Raw genomic sequence first — 14692 nt, 5'->3', positions numbered from 1 at the left:
GACTACCCCCCCCCCCCCCACAAAGTGGTATTCGTTTTTATCGACCCCGCAGGGATGATGGGGTTAGTCCCCCCCCCACCCCCAAACCAGGAGTTGAGGTTTTTGATTGCGAGCCGCTTGCTCTATCGCTGAGCTACGTGGTCGGGGGGAGGGGGGTGGGGATCTCTCAATCAGTGTGCGGTAACGTGGTTGTCCTCTGCAAACAGGAGGCACACCAAAATGTGTCGCGCAGTAGAGGTCGCCGGACAATTTCATAAGCGATCTATTTTGGATCCAACAATGACCGAACGTGAAATAAACTGTGAGCTCATTTCGTCTTAAAATAGAGCGCTCGCCTAGGAAACGTCAGCCACTAAAAATGACCGTCTTGCATTGGCGCAGCCGGGAGCCACGCGAAACAACTCCAAACACAAAAACCTTACTTTAAATGGACACGACGAAAATGTATTCTCGGTTATTGAGCGGATTTACTGCCAACATACCACAACGGCAACGCAGCGCTGTAAACGCTGAATATCTGCAGTAAGATAATTAACAGAATTTACAGCCTTGCTTGTCAATCCGCTTCTGGATGGCGAAGGCCTCCCCCGACCGCCTCCCCCGACCACCGCCCCCCCGCCCCCCCATGCCGTGTCGGTCGTGAGGTTTGTTTGACCATACTTCACCACTCTGGTCGGTGCGGGTTGGTGAACAACAGGTGGAGGGAGGGAGTCACGGGGGGGGGGGGGGGGAGTGTACGAAGGACCGGTTTAGATCCCACTCGCACACCCATGTTAATCTGCGGCCAGGAATCTAACTCGGGTTGCCGTTACAAATTTTATTTACGAACGAATGAAATGATCTAAAACAGTCGTCTCCTCGTTGCCACCGCTGCTGCCTTAACTCACATGTCTCAAACAAGGCCGCATGGCGATGTCACGTGACATGCAAGGTCTGACGGGAGGCCTGATCCGATGGTCACAATCATGCCTTTGGCCATCTAGAGATCACGTCTTGCATGTACAACGACTGTGGTGTTACACTCGACGTTATATCTTTTTCTGCTCATGGCAATGTGGTTCATGAGCTAAAAGCCAATATCGAGGCCTGCTGCTGCTGCTGCCAGCCACGATGAGAGGGCTTCAGGAGAGAATGTCATTTTTGCTGTTGCTCCCGCTCCGTTGAAGGAACGCAAACTACATTGGTTTGCTGCTATACGACCCTAGTTTGGGGTGCATGGCCACCATCACGCATCCGTGGTTCGTATATTCTCCGTATTAACGAGGGGGGGAGAGGAAGAATGCAGTGAACAAACCGCGTCAAACCATCGCTTGTCGAAAGGTGCAATGACTGTGGCCCACTCGGGCCTACACCACGTCTTGCGGTCGAGTAGCCGATGGCTTGGAATACGCGCCAGACCTCGCCGCCTCTATGAAATGCGTGCGCAAGACTGCTGCCGTGTCTGCTGCTGCGTCTGCTGCGGTTAGTTCACACAAGAATTTGAAGACGGTGGTCAGGCTTGCCTGCTGTTTGGAATGCAGCAAGAGATAGACGGGAGGAAAGGGGAGGGAGGGAGGAGGGAGGGAACCAGACCGAACAGCCCAGGTGGGATGCGTGTGGCTTATGAAGTAATGCCGGGTGTCAGTTCACCGAGCTACGCCTAGCAAGGGCTATTGCCGCAGATATTTCGGACAGCGCAGTTCAAAGGCTGGTTGCCACGCTAACAATCTGGTGCCATGGAAAAAAAAACGAAAAAAAACACACAAGGCTCTTCTGAGAAATGCAAGAATGTGAGCTCTTGGGGGGGGGGGGGGGGGCGGGAAACACGAAAAAGAATTCAACATCTCCAACTATCACTGAAACAAGGCACAAAATACTGCCATTAAGATGGGAACAACGTTCACATTGAGATGCAGATGTGTATGTATATGCGTGTAGCAAAGCAGCAATGTTTGTTGATATGTAAACTGACACTCTCGGGCTAATGATGCAGGTGACTAAGATACTGAAACTAATAAACTATTTTTTTAACCAGGTAAGACCCATTGAGCTTTATAGCTTCATTTCAGAAGCGACCTGGCCACAAATGATAGATCAATGAAGTGGCTTTATCATCATGTGCCAATGTATTGCCGCCAAATACTCTGAACGCATGTTTCTAAATGCAAATTCCGCATATACAACAGGCCTGAGGGTCAGGATTGAACCCACGACCTCCTGTATACCAGGCGAGGTAGTCAACACCTCGCTACCGTGGTGCCCAATCTCGCCACCACGGCATGTAGTGATTCTCCTACTCACATGCGCATTGAGGAATTGGTAAACATCTCCTGTTTACAGCACTGTGGCAGTGGTGGAGATTCTACAGTCCACTGTTGACTTCGCTGCAAAGTGGCACTCATCTTACAAAACCCTGCATCGATGATGATGGGCTGAATCAACCCCCTAACCACGATTTGAACTCAACCTTATCGCTGCAAGCCGCCAACTCTGCCACCGAGCCGCGTGGCCGGATATTCAGGTGAGATCAAAGTTCACGTGGAGGTATTCACAAATGCACATTCATACTTGAAAAAAAAACAACTGTGTGCGTTAATACATAACTAAAGCTCGCTCGGCCTGCTGATGATGGTTACGCCCATCTATGTCAGGGCGTAAACACAAGACGGTCTGCAACGCACACAGGGATGCTGCAACAAACAGGGGTGTAATTGCGATTTAAAGCTTTCGTGACTGCAGGGATTCATCTTCTTGGTTCTTTCGGTAAAGTCACGTAGAAGGGAAATATTTACCGAAAGAACCAAGAAGAGGGGTGTAATTGTCAGTGCACTGAACCGGTAATCCAGAGGTGGTTGGTCCAATTATGCAATTTCACTTAAATACTTTCTTTATTTCTATATATGTTGAGCGACTTACTTACCTTTTCTCGATTTAACTTGCTGACCCGCCCCTAATGGGCATCTGTGAAAAAGAGCTTCCTTCATAGCTCATCGGATTCCTCCAATCTCAGTGAAGATTTCGATTCCGAATTCCTCATTCCGGTGAAGCAGTTGAAACGACGGGTGCAAGCTTCGTGAATCCACTCCCTCACCGCCTCTGTCAACCCAGCGGCATGATGTCTGTACGGATGTCGAACATCTTTCGCACCGTACGTAGCCAACCGTGCTAATTCGGGGGTGCGCAGGTGGGGCGGGCGGGCGGGGGGGGTGAGGACAACAAACTAACATGCAAAAAGCAATTTGAAAGGAAATGAGTGTTCAATTGCAACGGGTTGCACAACAGTGTTCGTGTCGACCGGCGGCTTGCGAGCGGATGGAGGGGCAAAAAGTCTGGCAGGTACAGCACGAGCACTCTCGACGCGGAGGAGCAGACCAAACACAACTCGTGCGGGTTCGAAAGAGGAGGCCATTCCGCCAGCAATTGGCGCGAGAGCGTGCGGGGGCGGGGGGGGGGGGGCGGCTGCTGCTTTTTTTTTTTTTACGAAACGCGAGTTGCACCGCGAGGGACTTAAAGCGGGACCGCCGGAACTCTGAAGCCCCGGACTTAAAGCGCCGACACCGCACAACAGCGCGCGCGGTGCACGGGCGCTTGTGGCTGCCGTGACGTCGGCGTACGGCCCGTTTCGCTTGCTCGAAAAAATATATGTTCCTCTGTGTAGTGATCCTCCTAACTCACATGCGCATTGAGGAATTGGTAAACATCTCCTGTTTACAGCACTGTGCTTGTGGTGGAGGTTATACATTCCTATGGTGGGGGGGGGGGGGTAAGGCTATCTACAAGACAACCACTGTTGACTTCGCTGCAAAGTGGTACTCGTTTTATAGAAGCCAGCATGGATGATGGGCAGAGTCAACCCTCTAACCAGAATTTGAACTCGGCATTATCATTGCAGACCGTCAGCTCTGCTGCCGAGCCGCGTGGTTGGATATTAAGGTGAGATCAAAGTTCACATTCAGGTATTCACCAATTTGGGGGGGGGGGGGGGTGGTGGTGAATGGTGGGTCTGCGAACGCGTTGCAGTGGGAAAAGATGAAACAAGTGAGACGAAATGACGCGCGGGCCAAAAAACCAGCACTGCGTCGTAAACAAGCCATCCGCCCAGCCAAAAAAATCCACACCATTGGGTTAAAGTTAGCAACGTCGAAGCGAACTTTGGAAATGATAGTTACCGATTTGACAAAAAATGAAATTCCGCACGAATTTCTCTCTCGTGCGACCGGACTTTTTTGCGGGTGATGGCAACGAGCCCGAGGTCACAAACATTTCAGTTTCCCCGTAGAATCCTCCTCGCCTTGTGTAGACAGTACATTCTCCTAAGGGTCTCATTTCCACACCCCACCGCCCGTTCGCCCGCCCCCCCAAAACACGACGACACACACTGTACAAGTACGCGTCTAAGTTTCTCCAGGGGAATTGCGGATTACATACCATGCAATTCACAAACGGGCACGTCCAAAAAATCTGACCGGCAGACTTCAGATCGTTAAGCGAGCCAACGAACGGAACAAGCTCGCTCTCAAAGTTGACTTTGCTCTAAATAATTAATGTATCGCTGTGCTCGGCTGCATCACGATTAAAAAATGTCTAGCACCCCCCCCCCTCCCGCTCCCACCCTCCACCCCCCTTCTGCGGTACATTCGTCCCGGAAAGCGGAATAATTCCCGGGTCTGTTCTCACACAGACACACACGCCCCCCCCCCTCCCCCCCCCACCAAATCTCCTCTCTCCGCCGTTGTTCATCGCTGCTAATGAGACAGCAGCGGAGAGAGAGAGATCGCAAATCCTCGTGGCTGACTTGAGTTTGTTTTGTAACGCCCACTCATTGTGCCAACGGACGGAGTACAGCTCAACTCTCGATTGTAGCAGGCAGGGGTGTCTCGGATAAAACGAAAACGCACACACACACGTAAATATCGCAAAACACAAGTTGATTAGGCTAGCGATTGTTATTGATTACCGATGTATAAGGGGTGGGGGGGGAGGGTGACAATGTAGGATAGGATGTCACCTGTTTTTTTTGTATCTTAAAAGTGATTGGGTTAGGTGCTGACGACATTGCGTCAAGGAATGGCCCCCCGAGAGGGTTAGAGGTCACGTGACTACGATCAGCGAGGACCCTTCAATAGTCAGTTGGGCCAGATCAATTCTGCCAGATCAGTTAGTTGGGCCAGATCAACTGCTTCACGATTCGATGCATTGCTTTGACATCAATCGATTCGTCTGTTTGATAAGGGGGATGTTGGCTATCAACAACAAGGCAACTCCTATGACTAATTGGGAATGGGACGCAAGCGTAGGATTGATCACCCTGTCGCTGGCCACCTTTGGGGAGGGTGTATAGTATGAAAGGCCGAAACACCCTAGGAACCAAAGGTTCACTACTGACGATGCGCTCCCCAAATTTCACCAGGCTCACTGTTCATGAACTCTTGGAAGTGCTTGCACAAAGGATAGTAACATCTCATCCTGTGTTCTTGGAATCGGGCGATTCGATTTTTGTCATCAAACAGCGTTTGTTTTTTGTTTCGATTACGAGCAACGAACGGGAGACAATTTTTAATCATTTTCTCTCGGACCGTTTAACGACGCTATTAATCACAGCTGAGGGACAATACTAAATGAACTCATTGCCCATAAATCCTGCTTGCGAGGACAATAGAACTGACCAAAAAGGTAGCCCTCTGACCTCAATGCATTGTGGGTTGGAACGCTCACACCGTGGATGTCAGGATTCGAGCGACAATGCCGTCGCCACTCGCTGGGCCATTTCCAAGGACTTTAAGAGCCGTAGCGTTTCAAAAACAACAAAAACCTCTTCAACTCTTCACGGCACCTCGTCTAGATCGTGGGGCGCCGCGGAGATGTTAACTCCCTCGCCCGGTACGCAGGAGATGGTCGTGGGTTCGATCCTAAACCCCGACGCCTGCTGCATATTTGGTAGTTTGCATGTTCCGTCTCCCGTGGTCGCCGTGGTCCACCGGTTCCCGCCCCCCCCCCCCACATTTAGAATCAACGTCACACGTTTAGAGTATTTGGCCGCTTCAAATTTCCACACGACGATGAGCCACTTCGTTGAGCTATCAATGCCGTCGCCACTCGCTGGGCCAAATCCAAGGACTTAAAAGAGCCGTAGCGTTTCAAAAACAACAAAAACCTCTTCAACTCTTCACGGCACCTCGTCTAGATCGTGGGGCGCCGCGGAGATGTTAACTCCCTCGCCCGGTACGCAGGAGATGGTCGTGGGTTCGATCCTAAACCCCGACGCCTGCAGCATATTTGGTAGTTTGCATGTTCCGTCTCCTGTGGTCGCCGTGGTCCACCGGTTCCCGCCCCCCCCCCCCACATTTAGAATCAACGTCACACGTTCAGAGTATTTGGCCGCTTCAAATTTCCACACGACGATGAGCCACTTCGTTGAGCTCTCATTTGCGACTGCCAGGTTCGCTTCTGACAAAGAGCTCAGTGGGGCCTTACCCGGTAAAAATAAAAAAACAGTTCAGTTTAGTTGTAGAATATGGCCCGAGCACATGCACCGAATGTTTCTACAATGTTTCGTTTGTACCTTTGTCTTGTGTGCACTGGTCTCGTCTGTCCCGTACAGGTATTTTTTTGCAGTCTTTCACACCGCCCGTTTTTAAGGGGACCGCGCCGATCCGGGTATTAAAATCCAAGCAGCGGCATCGTTACCAAGCGCATTTTTACGCAATTTGCTTATTTAACTTTTTTTGTTTCAATCTCGGCGAAGCAATGATGACGACGTAAGAGATTTGTGGCAGAAAGATGTGGCACCACTTGAGCGTATTGGCACAAGACAGAGAGGAGTGTGGAAACAAATGACGAAATGTGAAGTGGACACCTACGGAGTTGATTTGTGTGTGCCAACAGTGGAGTGACCAAGCTGAGACCATTTAACATGTTACTCATCGGAAGCCAAAAACCCACAGTGTTACAGGGCCACCTACCACGGAACACTCTTATAACTTTCGATTTCAAGCTTTCGTGACTGCAGGGATTCATATTCTTGGTTCTTTCGGTAAAGTCACGTAGAAGGGAAATCGAAACGTCGTGAGAATTAATGTATTTTATTTTATTATTTCCCTTCTACGTGACTCTTATAACTGTTTACATTGGGAAATCCGACAAGAGAACCACCGTCCAACTCCTCGCTCACGCAGGCATTTCTGTTTGCACGGCCACGATTTGATTCCAGGAATTAATGTCCGAGTGTGTAGGAAAACGTCCGTCTGGGATGGCATTGCAAATTCAGACGATACAGGATGGGAGGAGATGGTCGAAGGAGGGAGGAACATGGGAGGGAGGTGGGGTGAGGGAGATGGTGGAACGTGCGGTGGCACGGGAATACCTCCTCCGACCTCCTGTGCACATCTCACGCGCTCGTGCGATGAAGCGACCGCACAAGAATGGCCGTGTTTCATTAGCGCTCAGCTCGCCGAGGACTGCGTGTGTGTGTGTGTGTGCGCGCGTGCGCACGTCTGGGCAAGCCCAACGTTGGGAGTGGTCGCCGAAAAAAGGGAACGCCCAAGAGGACGTTCACCGCGGAGACGGAGTGATGAAACCGTGCGACAGTGCGTGTGGCCGCTAAATGGATTCCTACATCGCAGAACTGTGGGAGATGGTGCCGGCTGAAATATCTTCCTGCTCAAGTACCCGTCACAGTCCTAAGCCAAGTGTAAATTCCACATTTCCATGCTGGGGGTAAAATTATACGTATAGAAATAATTCGGGAAAAATACATGGCTCCACAGAGTAATGATGATTAACTTCTCACAAAGTCGAACTTTTTATTTTTAACGACTCCCACAAGCATGCCAGGCCAAGGTTTCAGGTGCTCTGCCCCCCGCAGCCACTGGAATAAACCCCAATAGGCAAAGAGGCAGCGTGATACATTCTTCATTACTCTGACAAAAGCCAGTTGCTCCCAAGAACATTAAAGTACTAGCCTTCTGCCCGTCCAAGGACGGGTGTATTGCAGTAAATCTGAAGCTTGCGAGCGAAAAGCAGACCACGACGTGATATATTCATGGCATCAATTCGCGTGCAATTTGTAAGGGCGCGGTGACACAGACCCATTTCATTTAAAGGGTTATAATCCCTTGTTCATCATGACGTCCTTTTTACTTTGATGTCTCAGTAGCGTGACGGAGATCGCGTGACGTGAGGGTTCTGCCTTTGTGGTGAGGGTTGTGAGTTGACGCTGGGGAGGGGGGAGGAGGCGCCTCGCCCCCCCCATGTGGAAAGACGTCACCCGCTAATTAATATTAATGGCGGGGGGGGCTGTTTGATGTGGAGTGACGTCACTTGCTCATGATTATTAGTGAGGGGCGGGGGGGGAGTACTCCATATTGAGTGATGTCACCCGCTCATGAATATTAATGAGGGGGGATGGTCGATGTGGAGTGACGTCACGAGCGTTAAGGACATTCCTGGGTGATCATGGTCGGTATTATTATTTAATCGCACGACTTCTTGCGCAAATCAAGGGGCCGTCACACCACGCGTGTGTGTAGCTCCGCGTCCCAAGTCAGCCCTGGTTAGTTTGCGCGCGCGCGCGCGCGCGCGCGCGCGTCTGGACGCCCGGCGCTGCGAGAGCGGGAGAGCTTCTAAATGTTTAGTCTCGAGCACAAGTCACTTTGGGCTTCACGTCAAAACACATTCGCCGGTCCAAGATGACGCGTGCCAAAAGTGTCACGAGTTGAAATTACACGCGCGGGAGACAAGATTCCTGTTCCGATTCGCCCCGACAGCGGCAGTTGTATTCTTAGCGGCGGCACGGCCCCGGAGTTGGTGTCTCTAACGCGGCTCGGCACATGCCTTGAGCCGCTCGGCCGTGGCGTGCTGCCCAAGGCTCAGCTCGCGAGAAATCCTGAGCGCAGCTCGGTACAACGCCCTGAGCCGGCTCCAGTTAAGCGAGCGACTTTTTGAGCCGGCTCGTTTGAAACAGAACCGATGCCAAGCCCGGTGTTGAATTAGTGACGCCAGACGTGACAAACGGCGGCCGCCGAGAGGGGGGGGGGGGTGTTGGTATGAAACTCACCGAGGATGGAGACCTTGCTGAGGAACTCTTCGTACATCTTCCTCTTCCTCAGCGTGCTGCCCTGTGGGCCGGCAAAGCCAAGCGCGCGGGGGGTTACTCACGGGACACACACACACACGAGTCAGCGAGCGTGCTTGTTCGAGACGCAAAAGCAGCAAGTCTGGTGCTTGTGCCCGGTTAGGAGCACCATGAGGCCATGTGAAGTGTCGAAGGCTCGCTGCTCCTCCGAGGTCACGGGACAGATCCAGGTGCCATGTGTTGGCTAAGACGACCAGCAGATGCACCACCTGTGTTCCCCCCAATGTGCCAATTTGCTGCCTTTTCGCTCCTCTGCCCTCCGTTGTTGATGGAGGACAATTGCCCTCAACTGCCCAGTAGCGTTGTTCACGAACCTCCTCCCCCAGAGGACACCACTGGGACCAGCTTTCGGTAAATCCACTTATCCTCCGGTACCACACCAGTCCATCTCTTCACCAGCCCATGCCGCGGCCGTTTTGTCCCCTCTATCCCGCCAAACAAAAGCTGCTTGGGCATGCGGTGGATGGGCATGCAGGCTACATGACCCAGTCAACGTAGTCTTGACTGCAAGAGAAGCTCACTGATGGGATTGTATCCAGATCTTTCAAGGATTTGTGAGCTCCTCACTCAATCCAGTCTGGTTAAACCCAGGATGGAGCATAGGTAAGCCAGACACACACACACACACAGAGGAAGGTATGCACAACAGAAGCCACCAGTGTGAAGACACCTACAGATGTAGGTGTACAAGCGTTCAGATGCATATGGATACACACTTACACATGCACACGCGTCCACGTATGTATTGACATGCGCAAGTACACACCTCGTCCACAATCTTGCAAAAAGATTCCCCGTATCACCTTAACAGACCGTTGGGGCAAGTGCCATTTAGCGAGCAACTATGCAGGCCTGAACGGCACATGAGGGGGGGGGGTGGGTGGCCAGCACCACGCCCGGTCGCCTTTGTCTCCCCAGTGGCGATATATACACATAGCATCAGGTACTCATTTGAGGCTGAGTCGACCTAGGGGAGGCCCAGGACCGGTTCAGATAATTCGTCACTGGTGTTGGCCGTGAGCGGGAAATGAACTCGGGTCGCCGGGTTCATAGCGTAGCACGCCAACCGCTACACCACCGCTCCCCACAATTGCGCACACGCACACACACGAAGGCACATGTGCATGCACATGTGACACGGGGAAGTACAAGCCACACCAACCACCAACTATGCACATGTACAAAGGTCCCCCGTGTAGCCCAACAGGCTGTTGGGGCAAGTGCTATTTTCGAGAACCAATAAAGGCCGTCACGGCATTTAAAGGTGGCGGTGTGTGACCAGTACCACGTCCAGCCATCTTTATCTCCCCAGTTCGCAGCGCAGCGCGCTCACCAATGTGCCACCACTCACACAACAAAGATCCCCCGTACAGCCTAAACAGACTTTTTGGGGCAAGTGCTGTAAGCGAGCACCTATGAAGGTCTGCCACGGTACACGAGGGGGTGGGTGGCCAAGCAAGACGCCCGGCCACCTTTGTCTACTTAGTGGCGATGTTTACACACCGCAAAAGGTACTCAATTGAGTCTGAATAGACCTAGGGGAGGCCCAGGACCGGTTCAAATATTCGTCACTGGTGTTGACCGTGAGCGGGAAATGAACCCGCAGCATCGCTGGGTTCGTAGTGCAGTACACCAACTGCTATACTACCACTCCCCACACTCGCACAACTCGCACACACACACCACTCGCGCACACACGAAGCGCACACACACAAACACAACAGAGGAGAGAGGAACAAAAGTGACACAAGGATGAACAGACGCACCACACACACACACGTATATGCTATTAGCCACCAATGACCAAACCATTTGTTTTCCCAGGTCCACAGTGCCATGTTTACATACACTGGAGGCCACTAATGGGTTTCCTATACCACAGTGCTGCCAAATTCCACAGCTCGTGCAACCCACGACAGGTTACGGGGCAGGAGTCAAGTCAAATCCCGCAAGAAACTGCAGCCTCAGTCGACGCTTGCTCGGGTTTTTTTTCCTTTCCGGGGGATGAAAAGCAGCTCTCCTGCCCATTATTTATTTTAGTTAAGTGTGTTAGTGTTTGTCATCTAATACCGGTGATTATTCCAAAGAAAACAACGTTTTCTGGTTACATGCAGCAAAGGCGGCCGTTCCGCAAAAAAAAGAAAACGTCCACGGGCTCAGGTTGGCTGGGGTCTGAGCCGGCTGGGATTCCACCAAAGGGGCACCACGGTGGTGAGATGTTAACTACCTCGCCTGGTATACGGCAGGTCGTGCGTTCGATCCCAACCCTGAAGCCTGTTGAATATTTGGAGTTTGCGGTGTCTCTCTCCCCGTGGTCGCGTGGATTTTTCTCCGGGTCCTCCGGTTTTTCCCGCCACATTTAGAATCAACGTGCGTTTGGAGTTGGTATAAATTTCGACGTGATAAGCCACTACGTTGAGCTATGATTTGTGGCGAAGTTGCTTCTGAAAAAGAGCTAAAAAAAATTGTTTTAGTGTAAGTAAAAAAAAATAAGTAACTCTCTCTCTGAACCGCCACATCGGGACTGGGCCAACAGGCCAGGCGGCCTCCCGTGTGAAAACCAAAACTTTAGCGAGCGCTCGTTGCGGGAGAAGAGCGCGTACGGTCAGGTTTTCGGTGGCGCTATCCGGTGGGGATAGCGCGTCGCTCTGCGAACCCGGCAACGTGGGTTCCAATCCCACGCCACGGCTAACATCGGTGGCTACCCCTGTAATCGTCCCCGCCATTCTATTCACCACGTGTCTTAGTACTGCGGATGACACCTTCAGAATGCATGTGAACCCTCCTGCCTATGGTGGCTGGGCATGGTCGGTTCGATGCAGGCAGGGTTGGTGGACCACGCAAAGCACGCAAGTCTCACTCATGTGAAGTGAGTGCACCAATGCAAGAGATGCCATGGCAGCACGTGGGGTTCATGGCCTGTCCGGAGATATTTTATTAAACCCTGGAGGAATGGGGGATCGGATAGAAGGGGTGGTCTCTGACAAGCGAGAAAAACGGAGGACGCCAATCCGCGGAGATGGAGCGATGAAATCTGCTCGTCTGCAGGAGGTGCTCGGCGGTTTGTTACATCACAGGAGAAGATGGCGGCGGTGGCTTGGAGAGGCCTTTGACCAGAACCGTTAAGATCAATCGTGGATCTTGATGCTTATTCATGGCTGGTGATTTTGTGGAATGAAGAACGAAACTTGACATGAGCCACAGGAGCTGAATCCACAACCTCACAAAGGTGAGCCCCAATTCGCTAGTAACTGAGCGGTGAGTGAGCCAAGTAAAGTGTGAAGTGTGGCAACGGGGATCATGGGATTTATTTACAACGACCAACAATAACCGGCCATAACCGCACCTGCTGTGGGAGACTTTTAAAGCCCTGTTTGTTCGTGGCTTTGCTGGCACTGATTGGAGCCCTGGGATATCCTCGAAAGGCTATAAAGAGTATACAAATGGCTCAGCAGAAATCTGGCCCATGCACTGCAGATAAACCCATAAAGTGGTAACATTCCGATCTATCTGGTGAGCCCTTCTGCCCGATAGGCAGCTTGCTACAGCAGGTGACAGCCAGAGTTTAATAAGTGGACAAATACCATTACAGCTCTAAATCTTCACCGGAGTATGTTTTAGCCGGGCAAATATTTTTCCTGCAATCTGCGAAAAACTGTCAATAGGCAGGAGCAGGGGAGGGGTGGCGGGTGGTGGTGGTGGTGAGATTATGGCCGTGCGTGCGTGTGCATTGCGTACACACACACACAGGAGAGTGTGTCAAGCAAACTGAGAAAGTTTCGGGCGACTTTTTAATTTTCAGGAAATATCGGATGTACTTCGTAAGCCCCCCGCCGCCCGCCCCCGTCTGCTTTAAGCGAACATCGCACCACCAAACTTCTGCCGATGGACGGCCGTTTGGGCTTGATGGTGGTGGCAGTGGCTTACAAACCAACAGCTCGAGGCGAGATTATGTAACCAGCTCCTTCTGCACAGAGCTCACGGTTTGACGGCTCACGTCTTAATCCTTTTCATTTTTTTTTTTCCCCTCGAAATTTTTCGTCAAATTGCCCTGTCGGTGTTCTGGCACGAGATGAATATTTGTCCAAGCAGATTCTTACACGCCACAAAAAAAACATTCAAAAAATGTTTCATGTGGACAGAGAGATATATAAAGTTGACATTGCCTGCTTATCAATTTTGTTATTTTCTCCACAATGACTCTAATGATTTGTCTTGTCTCGTCTCACAGAGCATGTGGTTATATCCTAGAACTACTTTCGAGATGTCTTCAAGTGATCCGTCACCCTACGCTCGGGGCAGTAGCACTTTCCACAAGCCACACGAGAGACAAAATCAACTCACGTGACAGCAAAACTAACATCTGTGGTTTTGCGTTGCTCTGAAGATTCTTCCAAATTAAAAGCGAAAAAACAAAACCCATTTATCACCGTTGGTGATTAGGCCATCCTCTATCAACTCGCTACACTTGAGAACTCAATCTGTGGTCGAAACCCAGAACTGAATCAAGGCGGTGCGGTGGTGGGGGGGACTCAATTGATGTAAACTTGGACCCGCCCCTACTGGACATCTGTGAAAACTAGCTTTACCGATCACGGGATTCCTCCTGCAGTATGAACAAAATATTCCGATTCTTCGGATGCCGACTCTGACCTCCAGGCCACCCGGTCACACACCTTAATCTCATCCTGCGAGCCAATGCAGAACACGGCTCAAGGCATGCGCTGTAGCCGTGAATGCGTTTGCCGCAAGCCCGGCAGGGGAGTGGCGTGATACAGGAGCCCATTATGCAGTTGGGTAACACAAGCAGGCTGTGCGGCGGTGGAAGAAGAGGTCGTAGAAGCGGAGCGGAGGGGGTTTGGGGGGGTGGGGTGCGTGAGAGGCTGGCTGGCTTACGGAGGCGATGGCCAGGATCATTTATGAAAGGGTTGCGCGTGCGTGCGCACAAGGGGGGCACGCTTCGTCGTGAGAGACGGCCGACGAACGGATGCCACCACCGCCGCCGCCGGTGGCGCAACGCGCACACACGTGCGTTAGCAGCGCACGCAAAAACAGGAAGGGTTTATTTGTTTTGGGAAGGGAGGTGGCGATTTGTGGTGAATGCAAGCTTTCTACCCGCTGACCCCTGCCCCCCCTCCTCCGTCATATATTCAGAAGAGGCATCATCGCGCGGCGTTAATATGAGCACGTACGGCGAGGTGGCGGCTAAGTGGTGCGCGATCCATACGTGCATATGCCAGTGATGCAGAGCTATGGGAAGCGAGACAAAGGTGGCACATCGAGGCAAATGCCGATGATGCAAACCACTCCAGGCCGACGTGAGATGGCGGCACAGCAAGTGGGATTGTGAACCCATCCGTGGGGACCCTCTGAAGCGCCATCTCCTTGTGTGGGGAGCGCGCTTCTCTGGATGATCCCGTTGTCACCCTCACGATGCAAAATGCTCATTAAAATGGAAGGCCTTCAAACATCCCAATGCAGGACTTTCTCGAAAATAGTCTTGAGACTCATCGACACTTTCTTTGGTACTTGCTTAAATACCTCACAATTATTATCGCACCCAATGCAAAGCTGCCCGGC

General features: G+C 51.7%; 1 protein-coding gene across 1 annotated transcript in view; it reads right to left on the bottom strand.

Moving 5' to 3' along the window:
* Nucleotides 1-14692, bottom strand: part of LOC144944524 (cAMP-dependent protein kinase type I-alpha regulatory subunit) — a 108044-nt gene that overhangs the window by 42441 nt on the left and 50911 nt on the right. Inside the window, exon 8 of the mRNA XM_078872748.1 lies at nucleotides 9035-9095. Coding sequence (XP_078728874.1) covers nucleotides 9035-9095 — 61 coding nt within the window. The remainder of the gene's footprint in view (nucleotides 1-9034; nucleotides 9096-14692) is intronic.

The sequence above is a fragment of the Lampetra fluviatilis genome, chromosome 35 (genome assembly GCF_964198595.1).
Source record: "Lampetra fluviatilis chromosome 35, kcLamFluv1.1, whole genome shotgun sequence".
In the NCBI taxonomy this organism is placed as follows: domain Eukaryota; kingdom Metazoa; phylum Chordata; class Hyperoartia; order Petromyzontiformes; family Petromyzontidae; genus Lampetra; species Lampetra fluviatilis.
The sequence above is the reverse complement of the archived record's forward strand: the minus strand, read 5'-3'. Positions and strand labels throughout refer to the sequence as shown.